Below are 22,532 nucleotides of genomic sequence, written 5' to 3' on the forward strand. Positions count from 1 at the left end.
TGTATGGTCATCATGAGGGTTTACCAGTTACACAGATAAATACAATTGGCAAAATACTTTGTACATGCTTGTGGTTCTTATGAAATAAATGCTTTATTGTTGAAAAATAATCTTATTTTAGTTATAAGTTAAGGGGAGGACGAATTGAATTATTTTGTTTGATGTTATGACGATTTTACTGTTTCTTCTGCTAGTCTTTAAAGTTGTCATTCTGATTTACTGTACTGATGATTTTTTAATGAAGTCCTCCTACTCTTTTATATGTGCTGTGGGAGCTTTTACAGTCACCCGAGCTACTACCAACTCAAACAAATGGGACCTTGGTTTAAAATTTCATCCTCAGGCAGCCATGAAGATACTTTATGCTCTCAACAGTATCCAACAATGTCAACATTTTTAAGTGATCTTACCCCACCACCTAAATGTGAGGGCAAACAAATGGTGTCACTGTATTAGCCCACAATGCTCTCTCATTGCAAGTGTGTGGTTCTGTACACTCACTTTGAAGGCCGATACCTACTTGTGGCTTGGTCCTCCAAGCCCACTTCTGCTGCACTGCCCCTCTTGTGAGCAGTCTTTGGTTGACTGTGCTTTCCACCATCTCCCCAGGATGATCCCACCATCTTTCCCACCAGTGTCATCAAACTTTGGAATTGCTACTCAAATTCAGGTTGTATAGGTTGTAGCCAGGGCTTTATAGGTTCATAGGAGGTTACTGGGCTAATGGCCGTGGAGCCCTTACAAGCCAAGCCATATTTATCCTGAGAATTGTTTGTGGTTAGATGAGTGAAGTTCACAGAGGTAAGGGTCTCTGGTAGTTAATACCAGCTTCCTGTGTCCAGGAGGAACATGGGCACCACCCTAGGTTTCTAGGTTATGTTTTAAGTTGTTTAAAATGCAGCCTGGGTTGTTGTCTGGTCACAATGATGCCACGTTTTTGGCTTTGGATAGTGCCAAGATGGAGTGCTCTCTTGAAATAATAGGCTGAGGAATGGCAGGAGGTATACTTTGGGGGATGATTGGAGGGAACAGGGGGTGAAGTCTGCTCCAAATCTGTCGGCTAGCAGGTTGGCTTTTACCTCTGGTTGAGTATGGGTAGTGCCATCCACAACCAGTTCAGTAGTAGGTGGGTATTCCCTTTTAGATTTCAGACATAGTTAAAGAATGCTTTGTAATTATCCTTAGCTAGGGAGGCTATTTTTGCTTCGTAATTAACTTTGAAGGACTTGACAATATCTGTTATTTATTTGTTTAAGTTAGAGAGGGATTTCTTTATCTGCTAAGCCAGATCCCTCTTGTTTTTGGACATTAGTTTCTTTCTCATGTATAGCCTGTTTATATTAGTGATCCACCAGGGTGGCTTGTTTTTTCGGTAAGATGTGTTTTTAATTGGGCCAGGTACACACAATTCTGTACAACTACTTAAGTGGTTATATGGGGCATTGGTGTATGCCTTTGTATAAGAGCCCATGTTATCTGCATTCGAGAGGGCTTTGAAACTTCTTATACCATCAGTTAGTAGGAGGTAATTTGTCTTTGAAAAATTCTTAAGCTTTTTTGAGCATGATGGGTTATCTGGTCATACAGTTACATCGAGAGAGACTGATTTATGGTCCATCTTACTAGGGAGGACATCATGCGGGGGGGGGGGTCAGTGCTCTCCCATGTTGAAAAATCAAACCTACTATCTTGTGTCTGTGAGGTAAACACACCACCCTATGCCATCTGTGCTTGCAAACCTGAATTTTATTATCAAGGAATTTTTTACCTCCTCGTCTTCAGCATGTGTTTACTTCTCTGGCTGTCCTAATCTGCTTCCTAGAATGTTCTCTTTCTGACAGTCATAATCTTTCCTAATGGCATATGGAATCTGAAGATTGTTTGATGTTATTTAAGGACATGGTCTTCCTGAAGTGTATTCCCTTTCCACATTCTGATTGCAGTCCTGTATTTTTTAAGCCAGCCTGTGCACCCTCTAGTGTTTATACTGGAAGTTCAAAACAGGGTGAGAGTTTTGTTCTTACTCTTTGTGTATGTGGCTTTGCTGGTTCTTGCCTAAGTAGAAGATTAAGGGCCTCTACCCACTGGGCAAATTCTCTATTTTGCACATGCAAGGGAATTTATTAGTCAGGCAGACTATTCTAAGTGGCTGGCTAGCTGTTTTTTTTTCTCCTGCCTTGTACTGCTCTGGTAGGAATGCTTATCTTCTGGAGTTGCTGCTGTAGTGTGGGCGTCAGCAAAGTGTCATCAGCTAATATTGGTAGCTTAGTCACTTAGTCTGTTAACTCTTTATCCAGTGTTGTAGCTTGAATTTGCATTTTTGGAGTAGATCTTTATGCGGGAGACATGACATGCAGAGTATTCTGGCTTGGCTGCCTGTTTTGAGTCTGCTTAGTAACCTTCTCTGTGTCATATTTTGATGAGCAGCTTGGGACTATATACCTTTGACATTACCTACTTCTCAGGTTTTCTTGAAATAATCAACTATCATTAGCACATAAATTAATACATCACTCTGACAACGCCCCAGCCCTACAACAACTACTCCAACCCTATACCACTACCAGATCCTTAAGATCAAGCACCCAACATCTCCTTAAGGTAACCAAATTTAACAATAAGGCAGGTAAATCCATTTACAGCCACTACATATCTAAAATCTGGAACTCCCTTCCTGCCTTCATAACATGCAATAACTCTTTAACCCAATTCAAGAAACAACACAAAATACATTTCCTGAATAGCAGACTGTGCTCCTGTATTACCCCTGGCTAGTAATTCATTACTTTTGCTATTTTCAATGAGATTTACAGTTTAACTACAGGCATCTATTGTCCATATATTTTGATGTAAAGTCTCATCTTAAACAGGAAGTCTAACTGTACACCCAACTGTACATCCAAATTCTCCAAGGTGTAAGAAATGTGCCTCTTGTATGTTGTAAAATATGTCTTATTTGTTAGCTATAATATTGTTTTGGAGCTTTTCTCCCTGGGCCTCCACTGAAAATGGGCATATCCAATTAGACTGTCCCGATTAACAAATGTAAAATAAAATAAATACATAATGTATTACTAATATAGTTAGCCATTTTAATAGATTGTGCTTGTGACATAGAGATGGACTTCATTTTTTATTTTTTTTTGCTGTGCTACCTGATAACTTATCAGCCCCCTACTTGGTTATTAAATCCATTTATTCTCTACTGAGGGCAAAAATCAGCCAGGAAGAGCCATCATTAAAATAGCTAACAGTATTGGTTTGAGAATTTTCTTGTCATAGCCCTAACTCCTTGTGGATGCTGAGCTAAAGAGCAGAAGTGGAACATGCAGTAGGCTGACCACAGTGGCCATACTTTCATAAAAGGTGTTGCCAGCAAGCAGCCCATCTTCCTTCCCCAAGGACAGGAAGTGGCTTCTCCAATCTGCACCAGAGAAATTGCATTTTCCTTTGTCATCTTTGAGCACCTGCAGCACTCGTTTTGGGAGAGTTAAGTGGGCTACAACCTTTTATTCCTCTCCCTCCCTGCCTGTCTCTGCCATTGCCGGGGCTGCTAGGGCTCCATTCTTCTGCAACTCAGAGACAGGCAAAGACACATAAAATTAATCTTTTTTTCTTTCTTTTATGACCTCATAGTCACATTTTAAATATGTTTGCAACAGGTATTCCTACAACCAATCTAAGTCTTATTTTGTGAAAAATGATATAGTCTTGTCACTTCGTCTGCATAATGGTTCATATTCTTTGCAGCCTAGGCACTGGTGTGTATTCCTGTGTGGCATATGCCAAAAACCCTGCATAGCATTTCCTCTTTTGTGGCATGTAGCGACGTCAGTGAGATGTCCAAGCCTCCTAATGCATTTTGCCATCTTGCTTGCTGTACAGGTTAAGGTAAGTTCTCCAACTTTTGCTCGGAGATCTCTCATATTGAGGGGTCTTGCCAACATCCTTCCCTGGTTTGGGAAGAAGCTCACTCTGACCTTCTGCCAGCACTCTTATTCCTTATGTCTTTTTCCAAATTCATGTCATCAGCACTATGCGTGAAAACCCTGTCCCACGGGGCCACCTGCCCTCATGATTGTATTTATGCATCTACAATGATATCTCTGTTGCACAGGTAATAACGAAGAAAGCACCACAAAAAGCTGTACTGTAATAAATAATCTGATGCTGTCAATTTTCATTCTTTCCTCAACTGTTGGATAAGTATTGGGTTTGGATCCAACCCTCTTATCCGAATTGGCCTTTACTTTAGCTTGTGGCCACCAAAAAACTCTGGAGATCCTCCCTTACCTATAATGCAGCAACCCCTGACATGCCTCAGATCTCGTTTGCCACTTTCTCAATTAGACAGGGTCATCTTGAGTGATTCATTAAAACGATAAGTGTTTTATAATTTCCTTTTCAAATTTTCTTCTAGTTAATCCTCCCTTTTATTACATTATGTGCAGTTCTTTCGTATCATAGCTGGTATTGTTAATTCTTGATGCCATTGTCGGTCTCTCTTTTTCTTCATTGATATATGAAAAAAAGTGATTTTCCATCTTCTTATTTTTTTCACTGTTATACTGTGTCAGGATGTCAGAAAAAAGACCCTTCAGGTTTTAAGAAGTGCCAAAAGTGTGGGCACAAGTTGCCCTTGTCCAACGCTCACACTTTGTGTGCATTGTTTGGGTCCGGACCACCTTCAAGTTGATTGTGCTATTTGCAAAAACTTTAATCTGCTTGTGATGGTATGAAGTAGTGCCATCTGTGCAAGAGAAAACAGGGGAGTGCATGTGTAACATATGCCAGCATAGCTAGCTGAAGTTTTATAAAATAATTTTATGTCATTTGACTGTCACACTGATTTGTAAAGTTGCTTATGTTAAAAATGCATCAGTAGTGGGTCCTGCTGGACAGAACAGAGATGTACATGTATGTCAGACAGTATTATTATAACTGATTAAATGTATATGTTTTAACAAAGAATTCTGGAAGTGAGGAGGTTAATCTCAGTCCCGCTAATTTTGAAAAATAGGTTGAAAATTAAATGGGTTGATTTAGGCCATAAAGATTTTGTCTTACAGGCTTGATTGCAGCCAGAGATAAAATGTCTGGGAAAACCAGGACAAGGAATCTTACGGTATTGTCCTTAGGGCTGAACAAATTGTTACCCTGGAAGGATGGAAGTTTTTCAAATTGTTTTATAGTTTTCAGATGCTGCAACAAATTTTAGCAAACCTCTGGGTGTGTATTGTACCAGTCAGGTGACCAGAGGTGATCTCATTCTATAACCAGCACTGAAATGATTTTCTAGATATTGGTGAGAGATATTCCTCTACTCTCGCAGCAGCACTTTGTTTTTCGGAACCTGACAGGAAAGATCTTAATATGCAAAAATATCTCACACAACCACACACCTCATCTTGCATTGCTGTAGTAAGCAATTCAACACAGTTCATCTTGTCTTGCTTTAGTAAGTAACCAGGGAGTAATAATCCTTTAGATTAGTCAGGAAAATGTAGTGAAAGTTAATGTGCTTGAAATGGAAAACGGCGTATTTTCTTTAACTTTCTAATTAAGTACTGTTTTTTGTATCTGTATGAATTTATCCAACTGTGTTATCTTTTTATATCTCCTGTGATTGAATCTCTGGTGTTTATTCTAACTAGATATTCAGTATTGTCATGTTTTCTATTTTAGTATTTATTATTAAATATTTCTATACCTTTCATTGTGACTAGTCTTTTAGAGAATGTTTTTAGCATCTTGATAGTACTTATGCTTATTTTAGTTGCACCTAAACCTTGCTGCATTGGTCAAACTCTACCATTTACACTGGTATTCATTTTACTCACTATAAATGGGTACCCTTGTAAGAGCCTTAGAGTAGCTGATTGATGGCAGCGTAATTACCTTATATTCTGGGCAGAGGAGGCACAGTTGGTAAATCTGTCCCAGCCTTTCCCAGGTGTGTGTGTGTGTGTGTGTGTGTGTGTGTGTGTGTGTGTGTGTGTGTGTGTGTGTGTGTGTGTGTGTGTGTGTGTGTGTGTGAAGATCAAATATCCAAGTTTGTGTGTCAGCTATTTAGAACAGAGACACAGAACTCCAAAGTGGTCAATTTGGAGTCTTGTTTGGGGCCTGGAGAGAGACAGAGAGTCCAGCCCCAGGTCTGGAGCGTGCTTCCTGTGTGCTCTTAAGGGAAATTGTGCTTGGTGTAGAGAGCTGCATCTGAAAATACTGTGTGCATCCATTTTTGCTGCTAGTGGCCATCCCTCACCAGTGTCAGTGGTAAGGATTGAGGCTCCTTGATGACTGGCCCAGAGTAGGGATCATCACACTGCAAACCATTGCTGACAGAAAAAATAAACTTATTTTGAAAGGATTACTTCCCACTTCTTTCTCAGAAGCTATTGCTGGGGCTGAATCCCACAAATCTAAATCAAAGAAGCCTTCCACTAAGTTTCCTAAACCTTTCGGATCCTTCACTCCATCATCCTCCGAGCCACTAAAGGAAAAACATAAATTGGATCTTAAAGGCTCTGCCGTTCTACCAGTGTCGGTTCCGATAAAACATTCATGGGATCCAAGCACTTTGGAACCAAGACTGTTACTCAGAACCAGACACTTCCAGATTTGGATCTGGTACCTTTCAGAGTACCTTCCCCCTTTTTGGAATGCTGGCATTCTAGGTCCCCATCCCCAGCTTCCTCTCATTCTTCCACAGGTTTGACCGAAGCTGATTTGGACAGAATGATGAGGAAATTCCTCTCAGAGCAAATACAGATGTGAGTTCTCCTGGCTCCTACCTCTTCAGGTCAGGAAGTGCATCTTTCTACCACTCTGCTGATTTCAGATCCTCGGATCTAAAGCTATTTCCGAGTGCACTGGCTCTGATGTCTTCAAAGCCAGATAATTCTCAGAGCTGAAGCGGCCCTCTTGGGTCTGAGGTATTAAGAGTTGACTCTGAAGTTTTTAGAGCCTTCTCTGCCCCTTGGAGACTTGATATTGGATACCTTGGCTCTGAATTCAGGGCAGGGGGAACCAATGGGCCAGAAGCCTGGCTCCTCAGTTGCATTGTCTTCTTTCTCCCAGGAGTGTTCTGCCTTTGAGGATGTGAAAAGAGTCTTCTCTGGTACAGCAGGACGGATGGATCCTACCCCATCTGGTCTTCCTTCTGTTTTCTGTGTGTCTTTGCACCATGAATCCCTTCATTCTACACCACAGGGACAGCCAGGCCCAAATCTCCAGGTTACCCAACAGGGTATTTCAGTCTCTTTCTATACTTCTCTGTAGCACCCACCGAGGAAGTCCCTAGGAAGAGGAAGTGTAAAAGGAGGCACTTAGACTTCCCTCAGAGTCAATCACAGAGGATACTAATTTCAATAAAGGGGAAGGGTCCCCAAGATCACCACCTGATGGTATCTCCTTTGGAGATATCCTTGAGATCCTTAAGCAGAGGAGTAATTGGTCCTCTGAAAACCCTTCACCAGAGGAATCAATGTTCCTGGAGGCATTTGGAGCTGACCCATCTACCGCCTGGGTTACTCCACCCGGCAGTAAGCTCATTGACTTGATCTCTAGGCAATAGTGGAAGGAGCCTGTATTGAGCCCATCCCCTACAGACCAAATCGGATTATGGCACTTGCATTGTGTAGGGGATATTGGAGCAAGGGGGTGCCCGTAGATGCTATGGTCATGGCAGCGGCAACCAAGAAGGAACTTGCTGAGCATAGTTCTTCTATCCATCCATCTAACAGGGAGTCTTTTAGGCCATTGGACAGATTTGGTAAGCATGTGCATGCTTTGCTTAATTACCTGGCACATTTTATGAGAAAGGGACTTGATAAAGTAACTATCAAAATCTTTCTATAACCACTACTGGGAGGCTCAGACTTTTGTGGCCTCACAGTCAGCTACCCTACAATCTGTTTCTAATTCGTCTATGAGGCTCATCTCACATACAGCTGAAGGTGCCTCAAGGGTGGCGATTTCAGGCATTTCCATCAGGAGGCATGCCTGGGTGCACTTATGTGATTTTGCAGAGCCCTTCAAGTCCTCGTTCATCAATGCACCATTTGATGGCAGTTTGTTGCTTGGCCGTAAAGTTAAAGATACACTCTCCAGGTGTGCAAAGGATGGAAAGACCATCTCTGCAGTACATGTATGTTTTTCAGTTCCTCAAACTTCCTTTTTTAGAAATCAATGAGGTGGTCAAAAAATGTTGTTTAGAAATCCAGCGACCTTTTCAACATCCACATGGAGATAGTGCCCTCAGGGGCTTAGGGGGGATCTGGAATGGATCCTGCTGCCCACACAGCAGAGGAAGCCCATAGAACCAGGGGTCCAGAGATTCATTCTCTGATAGACCTTTCCAGCACTCCTGAAAGAAGGCTTGATTGTCCCACTATGAGGCAAGTGGGAAGTGGAAGTCGATTATCCCTGCACCAGAGAGCCTGGCTGGGTATCAAAACAGATATGAGGGTGCAGAGGATCATATTCAGAGGTTATATTATTCCCTTTTCCCTACGACCTCCTCCTGTATCAGACTTTCCCCGATGTTCCACCCAGTGGGTGGAAAGCTGCAGCACTAGAAATACAAAAGCTGCTAGAAAAAATCATCCAAGAGGTCCTACCAGACCATACCAGATAGAATCCAGAACTTTATGCAAGATTCTTTTTAGTGCCAAAGAAGACAGGGGATTGGAGTCCAATTTTGGATCTCAACAACCTGAGCAAATCAGTTTGACACACACTGTTTCGTATTGTTAAAGTTCAGTTCATTCTGCCCTTTTTGGGCAAGGATGACTGGATGTGCTTGATAGACCTCCAGAATGCATACTGTCACATAAAAATGAGCAGACAGTCCAGAAGGTATTTACGCCTCCGTCTGGAAGCCAGTCACCACCAGTTCAGAGCATTGCCCTTGGGCCTCACCACAGCCCCCAGGGTGTTCAAATGTATGGCAGTGGTAGCAGCTCACTTGAGACTGCAGGGATTCCGAGTGTTTCCATACTGTGAATCTCCAAGGGGAGCTCTACTTCACAGTTGGCCCCCCAAGTCTCCTATCTGCTTACCCCCACTCCTCCCCTAATTCCCAAATTTCTGCAGAAAGCTGCCTAGTTGAAGAGCAGAGTCATCCTCATCGCACCTTACTGGCCTCGACAGATTTAGTTCCCCTTCCTTTGGCCTCATCTACTTTACCCACCTTGTATTCTGGATCTGATTCCAGAACTCCTGTCTTACCCAACAGGCATGATTTGTCCTATCTCCAACCTCAAGCTAACATCATGGTTTCTCCAATTCCTTTAATAGCCAGACAGCCAGTGTTGTCTTCCCCTGTCTGATATATACGTTTATCTTCCCATAAGGCTTCTACAAGAAAAGTTTATAGAACTTGTGATGATGTGAGATATTGCCAGATATGCCAGGAGAAGTAGGGCAGTGAATGTGTGACATATGCTAGCATAGCTAGCTGGAGTTTTGTAAAGAATTATATGTCATTTGTATACCAAGCTGATTTGTACAGGTGCTTGTGTTAAAAATGTATTTGTAAAGCTGCTTGTGTCAAAAATGTACCAATAGTGGGTCCTGCTGGACAGAAGAGAAATTCACATGTATGTCAGATTGTATTGTACGTGTTGAAATGAATATATTGTAACAGAGGATACTGGAAGAGAAGAGGTTAATCTCAGTCCAGCTAACTTTGAAAAATAGATTGAAATTAAATTACCTGGTTTAGGCCATAAATATTGGATCCTACAGTTCTGATTGCAGCCAGAAACAAAATGTCTGTGAAAACCAGGACTAGGGATCTTACTGTATTGTCCTTAGGGGTGAACTAATTGCCACCCTAGAAGGGTGGAAGTTTTTAAAATGGTTTTATATAACTTCCAGTTGCTATAATGCATCTTAGCAAAAGTGTGTGTGTGTGTGTGTGTGTATTATGACACATATGTGCTAGATTCTGGTTCATTTGCTAGTAAAGGGGTAGTGTGGGAACCAGTAGTCAGATGATCAGATGTGTGTGATGTCATTCTGTAATCCAACACTGAAATGATGTTTTAATACTAGATGAGACAGAAGTCTCAGGGTAATCTGTTTGTGAAACCTGAGAAGAAGGAAGGACCACCCACCCACGTCATCTTGCCTTGCTCTAGTAAGTGAATTCTTCTTCTTTTTCTTTCAGCTGTTCCCATCAGGTGTCACCACAGCGGATCATCTATTTCCATTTCTTCCTGTCCTCTGCATCTTGCTCTGTCACACCAACCACCTGCATGTCCTCCCTCACCACATCCATAAGCCTTATCTGAGGCCTTCCTCTTTTCCTGTTACCTGGCAGCTCCATCTTTAGCATCCTCTTCCCAATATACCCAGCATCCCCCCTCAGCACATGTCCAAACCAATGCAATCTCACCTCTCTGGCTTTGTCTCCAAACCGTCCAACCTGAGCTGACTCTCTAATATACTGATTCCTAATCGTGTCCATCCTCATCACACCCAGTGCAAATCTTAACATTTTTAACTCTGCCACTTCCAACTCTGACTCCTGCCTTTTTGTCAATGCCACCGTCTCCATCCCATACAACAGAGCTGGTCTCAGTACCCTCTTGTAGACCTTCCCTTTCACTCTTACTGGTACCCGTCTCTCACAAATCACTCCTGACACTCTTCTCCACCCACTCCATCCTGCCTGTACTCTCTTCTTCACCTCTCTTCGACACTCACCATTACTCTGAACTGTTGATCCCAAGTATTTAATCTCGTTCACCTTCGCCAACTCTACTCCCTGCATCCTCACCATTCCTCTATCCTCCTCTCATTCACACACATATATTCTCTTAGCCCTGCTGACCTTCATTCCTCTCCTCTCTACAGCATATCTCCACCTCTCCAGGGTCTCCTCAACCTGGTCCCTACTGTCACTACAGATCACAGTGTCATCTGCAAACATCATAGTCCATGGGCCCTCCTGTCTGACCTCCACTGTCAACCTGTCCATCACCATTGCAAATAAGAAAGGGCTCAGAGCTGATCCTTGGTGTAATCCCAACTCCACCTTAAATGCATCTGTCAATCCCACCACTGACCTCACCACTGTCACACTACCCTCGTACATATCCTGTACCACTCTTACATACTTCTCTGCCACTCCCAACTTCCTCATACAGTACCACAATTCTTCTCTAGGCACCCTGTCACATGCTTTCTATAAGTCCAAAAAGACACCATGCAACTCCTTCTGACATTCTCTATACTTTCCATCAACACTCTTAGAGAAAACATCACATCTGTAGTGCTCATTCCTGGCATGAAACCATAATGCTGATCACTAATCATCACCTCCCTTCTTAACCTAGCTTCCATTACTCTTTCCCATAACTTCATGCTGTGACTGATCAGTTTTATCCATCTGTAGTTACTGCAGCTCTGCACATCACCCTTATTCTTAAAAATTGGTACCAAAACACTTTTTCCACACTCAGATATCCTCTCACTTTCCAAGATTTCATTAAACAGTCTGATTAAAAACTCCACTGCCATTTCTTCTAAGCACCTCCTTGCTTCCACTGGTATGTCATCTGGGCCAACAGCCTTTCCATTCTTCATCCTCTTCATAGCTGTCATTACTTCCTCCTTGCTAATCTGTTCCACTTCCTGATTCACTATCCCCACATCATCCAACATTCTCTCTGTCTCATTCTCTTCATTCATCAGCCCCTCAAAGTACTCTTTCCATCTTCTCAACACACTCTCCTTGCTTGTGAGTACATTTCCCTCATTATCCTTTGTCACCCTTACCTGCTGAACATCTTTCTCAGCTCGGTCCCGCTGTCTAGCTAATCGGTACAGGTCCTTTTCTCCCTCCTTAGTGTCCAACTTTTCATACAACTCTCCATATGTCATATCCTTAGCCTTCGCCACCTCTCTCTTTGCCATGCGCCTCATCTCCTTATACTCCTGTCTACTTTCTTCATCTCTCTGACAATCCCACTTCTTCGCCAACCTCTTTTTCTGTATACTCTCCTGTACTTCCTCATTCCACCACCAGGTCTTCTTGTCCTCCTTCCTTTGTCCAGATACACACCAAGCACTTTTCTAACTGTCTCCCTTACCAGCTCTGCTATTGTTACCCAGCTATTCGGTAACTCTTAACTGCCACCCAGCGTCTCCCTTAACTCTTTCCTGAACTCCACCTCACAGTCACCTTTTTTCAACCTCCACCATTTGATCCTTGGCACTGCCTTCACACTTCTCCTCCTCCTCTTCTTGATCACCAATGTCTTACTACAGACCACCATTCTATGCTGCCTAACTACACTTTCTCCTATTACCACTTTACAGTCTCCAATCTCCTTCAGATTGGCTGTCCTGCACAGGATATAATCCACCTGTGTGCATCTTCCTCCACTCTTGTACATCACCCTATGCTCCTCCCTGTTCTTAAAATACGTATTCACCACAGCCATGTCCATCCTTTTCACAAAATCCACTACCATCTGAACTTCTGCATTCCTTCCTTTCTTTAACACCATACCTACCCATCACTTCCTCATCCCCTCTGTTTCCTTCACCACCATGCCCATTGAAATCTGCTTCAATCACCAGTCTCTCACCCCTGGGTGCACTCACCACCACTTCATCCATCTCATTCCAAAATTTTTCTTTCTCATCCATCACACACCCAACTTGCGGAGCATATGCACTAACAACATTCATCATTGCACCATCAATTTCCAGCTTCATAAACATCACTCTATCCGACACTCTTTTCACCTCCAAAACACTCTTGACATACTGTTCCTTCAGGATAAACCCAACCCTATTTCTCCTCCTATCCACACCATGATAGAACAATTTGAACCCACCTCCGATACACCTGGCCTTACTTCCCTTCCATCTGGTCTTTTGCACGCACAATATGTCAATCTTCCTTCTCTCCATCATATCAGCTAACTCTCTCCCTATACCAGTCATACTGCCAACATTCAAAGTTCCTACCCTCACTACCACATTGCTAACCTTCCTCCTCTCTCTTTCTGCTTTCGGGCATGTCTACCCCCTCTTCTCCTTCTCCGTCCCACAGTAGTCCATTTTCCGCCAGCACCCTGTTGGCCAACAGTAGTGGTGGTGGTTGTTGTTAACCCAGGCCTTGACTGATCCTGTATGGAAATCTGTATTGTCCGCATATGTCATTTGACAAATGTTTTAAACCGGATGCCCTTCCTGATACAACCCTCCCCATTTATCCGGGCATGGGACTGGCACGAAGAAATGTACTGGCTTGTGTATCCTCAGTGGCTGGTTTACTCTAGTAAGTGAACTAGGGAACAGTAATTCTTTAGATCAATCAGGAAAATATAGTGAGATTAAAGAGTATTGTTTTTCTGTAGCCATGTGAATCTTTCCATCAATGTTATTTTTAAATATTTCCTGTGATTGAAACTCTGGTGGTGATTGTAAACAGATATTTAGTATTTTCATGTTCTTTTATTATTTATTATTAAATATATTTAAACTTTTCATTGTGGCTGTTTTTTTTAACTTTGAGAGTATTTATATTTATTTGGTGACACTGTAGCTGCTCCTGAAAGTCCTGCTGCCTTGGTCAAACACTACCATTTGTATTAGTAATAATTTTACTCAGCATAATTGGGTGCCCTTGTAAGAGCCTTGGAGTAACTAGCTTTGGAGTATTCTGGTGGCAATATCTACCTTACAGTCTGGGCAGAGGGGGCATGGCTGGTAAATCTGTGCCAGGTTTTCCCAGGTGTGTGTGTGTGAAAATCAGATCTCAAACTGTGTGTGTGTGTCAGCTACTTGGAGCAGGGACACAGAGCACTGGTTTCACAGAGAGGGTGATGGAGGACTTGGCTTGGAACACTCTGCTGAGGGCTCAACTCTATAGCTGTGTCAGTGGGGAGTCTTATTTGGGGCCTGGAGAGAAAGAGAGAGAGAGGGAAAGTGTGTTTCCTGTGTGCTCTTAAGGGAAATTGTGCTTGGTGGAGAGAGATGCATCTGGAAATACTGTGTGTATCTGTTTTTGTTCCAAGTGAAAATCCCTCACTGGTGTCAGTGGTGAGGATTGAGGCTCCATGATTACTGGCCCAGAGGAGGGATGTCACAGAAGTAAATGGTAAAGTTTTGTTTTTTGGACATAACAGAAAAATATCGACCCCTTCTCAGCCCCTGTACAGTGTTGCCTTGAATTTTTGGCATTGATTTTTAATGAAGGAGCTAGCTTCTCAACAGTTAGAGTTCAGTTAGCAGCGAACTCTAGCATTCATATTGGATTTGAGAATTCTTCCTTGGCTTCATCTAAGCTTTGTAAGGTCTTTTTGAGAGGCACTGTCCTGCTGAGATCTCCCCATAAAGACCCTACTCCACCATGGGATTTAAATTTGGTACTGCAGGCTTTAATTCATTGTCTCTTTAAACCAGCAGCAAAATGTGATCTTAAATTTCTGACCTAGAAAACTGTCTTTCTGGCAGACATTACCTGTGGTAGAAGAATTTCAGAACTTCTAGCATTGTCATCTAAACCTCCCTACTTGATATTTCATAGGTATAGATTGACATCATGTACCAACTCTTCTTTCCTTGCTAAGTGGTGTCAGAATCCGGTATCAAACAGTCCATTAATCTGCCGGTCTTCTTTCCAACAATTTGCAAACATAGGTGAATATATGTTGTATTTATTGGATGTTCACAGTTAAATTAGGAAGACAGATCAATTATCTTTGTCCTTTGCAGATTCTAAATTGGGAAAATCAGTTGGAAAGGTAACTTTAGCCAGGTGGCTGACAGATTGCATACCATTTGTCTGCAAGTTGTTTTTATCCATACTAAAACCTTTAAGAGCCCATTCAGCTGGGTTCATGGCAACTTCTTCATTGTTTCTATTTATGGCTTTTATGGATGACATATGTGCAGCTGCAACTTCCTCATACCTTTATTACTCATTACAAATTGGATCTGGTCTCTAAGGGAAGAACAGTATTTGTCGGAACCTTGCTCAGGAATATCCTTCCTTATAGTCTACCCAGGATTTTAGGTAGCTGGGACTTTGTCCCAACAGTTGAGGAAAGAATGAAAATTGACATCAGATAAAAAAAAGTTATGTACTTACCATAATGTTCCATCTGTGATGTGCATTTTCATTCTTCCTCAACTTCCCACAGACCAACCCCCAACCTTTTTCACAGTTATCTTCTGGAAGAACTAGAGCCTATAAGGACACCATTGTCCCTTTTGTTGGGCTCCAGGTATGGCTTTCTGCTGTCAGGATTATTATATTAGTACATCCTACTTTGTTAACCAGCAGACAAGATCTGAGCTATATTAGGGGTTAGTGCATTATGGGTAAGGGAGGAGCTCAAGAGTTTTTTGGTGGCCACGAGCTAAAGTAATAGCGGAGTCGGATCCGAGGTTTGGCTCTGAACCCAACATTTATGAAACAATTGGGGAAGAATGAAAATGGACAACACAGATGGAATGTTATGGTAAGTACATAACTTTTGTTTATCAGTTGTTTAATTAGAATAATTACTTGAAGCATTTAAAAAAAAATTGTGTGGACAGGAAACACTGTGGTCATGTAGCTGTGAGTCTCAAGAAATCTGAGTGCTAGATCTTTATTTACTGGGCATTTTCTAACAGTAGGATGGAGGGAGATTACTGTGGCTGACCCTTTCAGCAGTCCACTTAAAGGATTTACAAAGTGATAAATGTTTATGAAGCTATGCTCCACAAAAATCTCATTCCATCATAGCAGTAAAATTTTGATACTTGATGGCAGATAACTAGAAACTCATATAGGCAGTTTAATTCACATATGTCATACAACCATGGTTTTCAGTATGCAATAACATATGTCAGCACATTTTCAGTACTGTATCCAACTTATCAGACCAACTGTCCCTGGTAATGACTGTTATGCATGTAACTTTTGTGCATGTACAAATGTTGTCATGCATTTCTTTCCTGACTAATGCTATTCTCTTAAAAATGGTCTCTTTTTCTCAAAACATTTGGAGTACAGTAGGGGATTTCTGCCTTCATTTCTAATTGTTCACCTCCTTATATGTCCGCATTTTGTTTATCACACATCTTTAACCACAGTTCCTGCAGTTATCCTCCAATGCTGTTATGTGACAGTAACAGATATTTTACTTTCTCTGCAGCAACCTTCTGTGTCCAATTCTCAGATAAGTGGGATAAGCCCTCTTGGTGCCACTGTGGCTACATCAAAAGTATCTTCCAGTACAGTGACCTCTTCTGTTGTAGGACTTCCATCTGATGCCACCATTATAAAGACCATCTCTGTTACTCCTGGAACGAACAGTGTACCAGCTACTGTGAAAGTCGTTGCTCCACCTATGATGGTAATTTTTTTCTGTTTTAATGTATGTTGGCAGGAGTAAAAATGTTAAACATTTAATTCATTTTTTCTTATAAGGTCAAGCGCAGTATTAGGGTATCTAAAGTGTATTATCTCCAATATTCTTGACACATAGGTCCAGCTGAAGTTTATTTGCCTTTAACATCACTGAACTTCTTTCAAATTTTATTTGTTTTTATTTACTAAAACATTATGTGAAGTAGCATTTTTAGAGTGGTGATACAATTTTTGTGTACTTTTAACATTAATTTTATTTCTTCCTGGTGGTTATATATTTTGAATATTGCCGTTTTAGTAGGTTAGATCTTTGGCCGTGAATTAAACATACACTAGATTTACTTGTCTGGCTGAGTGACAAAGATGTTGCTTAGGGAGTACATGAGCACTCAGCATTACAGTATGGACTGAATAGTTTCTAACAATTATCCAAAGAGTTTTTTGTTTCTTTTTCCTCCCTGCCTAAGTCACCATCAAGCTGCCATCTGTCTGCTGCTCAAGACAGACCATTTTTTTCTTTCTCCTAGAGGCAAGAGCCATGCAGTGGAAAGAGGAATCATCTCCAATCCTAAGCCATGGGATTTTGTAACTTTAAGGCCCTAATCAAGTGCACATACCCATAACTGCCTCAGGATTTAGCATTCAGAGGACATTAGAAAAGGTGTGTAACTTCCTTCAGTGGGTGGCATAACCTCTCAAGGCTGCCCTTATTAACAAGTTCACATTTACAGACATTATACTTCACATATGTTGCTGTCTGCCATATAACCCAAGCAACATTATATAAATTATTCAATTCCTGCCCTTTTTTAAAACAAGTTGTTGTGTCTTTCGGCTTTTCCTGGTTAGGGGTCGCCACAGCGGAACTTCGGTCCGCTGATGATTGGCAGTTGATTGTTACGTGCCGAGTTGCCAGCTCTGATGCACAACCTTCAACGAAGGTATGCCCATTCACGCATGTCTCCACGCAGAAGACGCTCTAGCTGAGAATCGAACCTGGCAGCGTCTTAGTGTGAGGCACATCTTTATTAAACCATCACTTACGACATAGGCAGTCATACATTTATATAAATGAAAACAAACCACAACGACACAATCCTAGTTGCAGGCATTTTACATCACAAACCATGCTGACACACTCCCATTTGCAAACATTATACATCACTTATACTCTACCCAATCATTTTCAGTCAAACATTACATAGGTCATTTAAGTCCTGCCTTCTTTTAAACCTCATTCCTCCCCTGGATGTATTGTTCCCACAATTCCCATTTTTTCCTGTGTACTTTGCTTCTGCAGTTTTCTACAGATCTCAATTCCAGTAGTTTTATCTCTGCTACTATATTCACTACTTCTAGTGTAGTTGTTTTAGATTTTGATTTCCATTTTCTAGTAATTGCTTTTTTGGCAACCACCATAATTAGACACAGCAAGGCCTTACCAGGTCTAGGCAATTCCGATTCTATATCATAGCTCAGAAAAATCATATCCACCATCACACAATCTGCACGCACAGCATCTTCAAAAGTGCATCTTGCAGGGAATCCTTAAAGTCTACCAACCCACAGCACTCCCCAAAAATATGTTCCTAGTTACCTTTTTCTTCCCCATCACACCTCCAAAATTTGCTGTCTACCTGAGGAAAAAAATTATGGAGTCTACTTGGGGTATAAAAATATCTATGTAAACATTTCCAAGCAAAAATCCTAGATGTTCTAGATTTTTTTCTTATTTGGGAGACATCTCTATATCCTCCAATTGTGTTTCTTTGTGAATTGCTTATCCAATCCTTTCTAACCTCCTGTGATTGATTTTTATAGTTATCATGTAATATTGTATATGCTCTACTAATTATTCCCATTTTAATGGCATATTTTGTTCTAGACTTTTTTTTTTTGTTTAGGACCCCCCTATTTCTTTCTCTTTGCCTATATTGTGATGTCAATCCTTGATAGGGAAGGCAATCTCTAATCTGCAGTCCTAATAAATTCTTGGCATTTTCCCATTCTGTCATCTTTCCCTCTCTAATTATTTGCTCCCAATACCTTGGTTCTTTTGTCAGTTTTCCCCAATAAATTCCAGCCCCTCTCTTGCCTGTTGTTTATATTCCGTCTCTATCGGCAGAATCTCCTTTTTCCATTCCTGTGGCAGCTTAAATCTTAGCTCCCTCTTGAATCTGGAGCTCCAGTTGGATCTCTGTTCTCCACCAGGGATTCAGCAGTGGGAGCAAGTATTCAAATATGATCCTCATCCCTCTCTCACAAAGAGAGAAAAGCTGACACAGATATATTTCTCCTCTTTTCTCCTAAAAAAGCAGCTCCAGTTGTACTCAAAGAGCTATTTTAACTTAGGTTGCCTGGGTTTGTAATCAGGGCTTTATCCCTTTACTTAAGCAGAGATGGCTTGCCTAAAGTGTTTTTGTCTTGTCTTGCTGCTGTCTATAAAGTATTTTATGGGGGGAATGTGTTCTTATTTGGTTTAATTTGCAATTAAGAAATACAACATGTGATCTGATATTGTCATTTTCATTCATTCCTCAAAAAATGGGTTCTGATCCGATCCTCTGATCCATCTCTGCATCTTTTTCCAGCTCGTGAAACACTGAAACTTTCAAACTTCTCCCTTACCTACAGTGCAGTAGTCCCCTACCATACCTCTGATCTCATTTGCCGTTTTTGCGTACAGAAATGATCACTGTCAGCTCTTGAGCAGTATTAGTTTTTTTCTGAGTAAAATTAGAAATGTCTTTGTTTATCTTTTTATCTTTTTTCTTAGTGAAGTTCTCTACCTATCCTCCCTTGCCTTTTCTAAATTTTTAATGTAATTTTACAGTACCATAGTTGGTATTTTCTCTTTCTTTCTTCTCTTTTATACCTTTTAAACATATTTTTCTATTACCATTGTTGCTAGTACTTTTCCTTTATCTTTATCTATCTAAAAAAAATTATTCTCTTCATTCTTGTAGAAAAGGTATGGCTGAAAAACCCGTCCAGTTTTAAAAAAAATGTACAGTCCTTGGCCATAAAATTCCAATGTCTGATGCACACGCTGTGTGCATTTATTGTTTAGTCCTGGCCCCCTTGGATTCTGCCTGTGACATTTGTAATACCTTCAACCCTAGGGCCCTTATTGTTATGAGAAATAAACTCATTTGAGAGGATTACTCTGCTCAAAATTTTCTGATGTAGTATCTGGGGTTTAAACCCCTAAAAACATGACAAAAAGTAGGCTAAAAAACATTCCCAGACCCTACAAGTTCCTCGACTCCGGGTTCGGAACTGCCTGTTAAAATTTAAAAACCTTCAGATCCAGCCTGTTTGGATTCAAAGTCAAAATCTTCCAATCTGACTACTTTGTATCCAAAAACAAAAACTTTGGATTTGCCCCCTTCAGATCCGAATAAGCATATGAATACGTCACCATGGATCCGATCTCTTCCAAGCCTGGATCTGGTGTCCTCTCATCTCCCATTTCCTTTTCTGGAAAGGTTGGAGATGGATGATTCTCAGAGCCATAGTGTCAGTGCCAGATGTAGGGTGTTGGAGTCGACTCCAAGGTTGTCTGAGCCATTCCTGCCCCTCGGAGCCTCAGCACTGGACAGCTTGGCTCCAACCCCTGCCCTGAGTAGTTTGCCTTCAGGTCAGAAGGAGCCGATGGTCTGGAAGCATGTCTTATGAGAACCATCACTGTCTTTCTGTCCAGGCCATTTTGCTTTTGAGGTAGTGGAGAGAGTTTTCTCTGCTCCAAGAGAAAGGACGTATCCACCCTCCTCAGCTCCTACTTCCCAGTCCCAGCTGTCTTTGTGTCTTGAGCCTGAACGTTCTGCACCACAGGGACAGCCAGTCCAAAGTCTCCAGGATACCCAGCAGGGTATATTGATATCTTATGATACTTCTTCAGAACATCCTGCCGAAGAAGTCCCTAGGAGGAGAGAGAGTGCAAAAGGAGGCATTTAGACTCTCAAGGGTTTTGTTATGGAGGAAATAGATTTCATTGAGGGGGAACGGTTCCCACTATCACCACCTGATGACATGTCCTTTGGAGACATACTAGAAATCCTTAAGCAAAGGGCTGACTGGTTTATTGACAGTCCATCCCAAGAGGAATCAGTATTCCTGGAGCTACCTCCTGAGTGACTCCACCTGCCGACAAACTCATTGATTTGATCTCTTGACAAGCTTGAAAGGAACCTGATTCTGTTGAGTCAATCCCCAAGAGACCAGATAGGATCCTTGCACCACCCGAGGATAGGGAATTTTTGAGCAAGGAAGTACCAGTTGATGCCATGGTTATAATAGTGGCCACATGAAAGGAACTTGCAGAAAAAGATTCCTCTGTTTATCCCCCTAACAGGGAATCTAGGGTGCTGGACAGATTCGGGAAGCGTGTATATGCTTCAGTGACTTTTGCACTTCTGTTGCTGAATTATTTGGCACATTTCACTATACTCCAGAGGGATTTGATTAAAGAACTTAACAAATCCCCTTCTGGGACCATTACTTCTGAGTCAGAGAGGTCGCTTGCCTCACAGTTGGCACCCTACAATCTATTTTAAATTTGTCCATAAGGCTGATATCACATGCGGCAGAAGGTACCTCAAGAGTGGTGAGTTCAGGCATTTCCATTAGGAGGCATGTGCCTGAGTGATTTCGCAGAGCCCTTCAAGTCTTCCTTTGTCAATGCTCCCTTTGACAGAAGTTCTTTATTTAGCCCCAAGGTTTAAGACACACTATCCAGGGGTGAGCAGGATGGTAAAACCCTGTGTGCTGGGGGCACACGTTTTTCGACTCCTGAAAGGACCTTTTTTAGGAATCAGTGCGATTATCAAAAAATCTGATTCAGAAAGTCCCAGGGTCCCTATAAAGATCCACATGGAGATAGTTTCCCCAGAGGCAGAGGGGGGACTCTAATTGAAGACGCTTCCCACTCGGCAGAGGACACACTCAAAACTAAGGATTTACAGATACCTTCTCTGACATATCCTACCAGCGCTTCTGAAAAAAGACATGATTATACATCTCTGGAGGCAGTCGGGGTTGTTTATCCTTACACCAGCGAGCCTGGCTAGAGATTACAAAAGATTCATGGGTGTAAAGGATTATTTACTGAGGTTATGTTATACCCTTTTCCCTAACCCTCCTTGACAATAAACAAAATTCTGGTTGTTCTATTTAGTCAGGGGAAAGCAGCAGTACTAGAAATTAAAAAAAAGCTGCTCGAAAAATGAGTCAACCAAGAGGTTCCCCCGGAGCACAGAGAGTCCAGAACATAAGATTTTTTTTTAGTGCCAAAGAAAACAGGATCCTGGAGACCAATTTAGATCTCAGCATTCTGAACAAGTCATTTCAGAACACCAAGTTCTGGATAGCCATGGTTTTGTCCAATCTGCCTTTTCTGCACAAGGACAACCGGAAGTGCTCAGTAGAACTTCAGGATGCATACTATCATATAAAAATGAACAGACTATCCAGAAGATATCTATGCTTCTGGGTTGGAGCCAGTCATTACCAATTAAGAGCTCGGCCCTTTGGTCTCACCACAGCCCTCAGGGTGTTCATCAAATCCATGGCAGCAGTGGCAGCTCACAAGACTCCAAGGATTCCAGGTGTTTCTTTACTTAGGCTCATAACCTCTCCGACCAGGCATCATCTGATGAAAGCATGAGATTATGTACTCCAGTTATGCTCTCCCCTGGGAATTACCATCAATCACAACAAATCTCAGAGACTTCCAAGATGGCTGCACATTGAGTAACAGCTTAACTGTAGCTCTCCCAATGTGAAAACAGAAACTCAGCAGAAAAGGCCAGTAGACTTTTGTGTTTATGGATAAATTTCAGTAACTGGCTAGTAAGTCTACTGCCTGGATGCCAGGAAAAAAAAATACAGAACACCTGGAAAAAAATTGGCTACAAAAAGTGAGTAAGAAACACTGACTGGGGAAAGTTGGAGAGTTCTGCAGCTGTTCAGCAAAAAGCAATACAGCCTCCAGAGATTACTTCCAGTAACCTACAGGAAGATATAAGACAACTGCACACAGACCTGGTTAAAATAAACAAAACACTGATGAAGTATATCAACACAAACAACAAAAGGCTGGAAAAAATGGAAGAAGCTTTAAACAGATATTCAGATGAGGTGATAAAGCTGC

General features: G+C 41.7%; 1 protein-coding gene across 2 annotated transcripts in view; it reads left to right on the forward strand.

Annotated features, from left to right (window-relative positions):
- Positions 1–22,532, forward strand: part of LOC122807290 (host cell factor 1-like) — a 3,131,707-nt gene that overhangs the window by 1,663,418 nt on the left and 1,445,757 nt on the right. For both annotated transcript variants that reach the window (XM_044078414.1, XM_044078415.1), the window contains exon 10: positions 16,167–16,367. In XM_044078414.1, coding sequence (XP_043934349.1) covers positions 16,167–16,367 — 201 coding nt within the window. The remainder of the gene's footprint in view (positions 1–16,166; positions 16,368–22,532) is intronic.

Source organism: Protopterus annectens, chromosome 7.part0, assembly GCF_019279795.1.
Source record: "Protopterus annectens isolate FY-2018-M chromosome 7.part0, PAN1.0, whole genome shotgun sequence".
NCBI classification, from domain to species: domain Eukaryota; kingdom Metazoa; phylum Chordata; order Ceratodontiformes; family Protopteridae; genus Protopterus; species Protopterus annectens.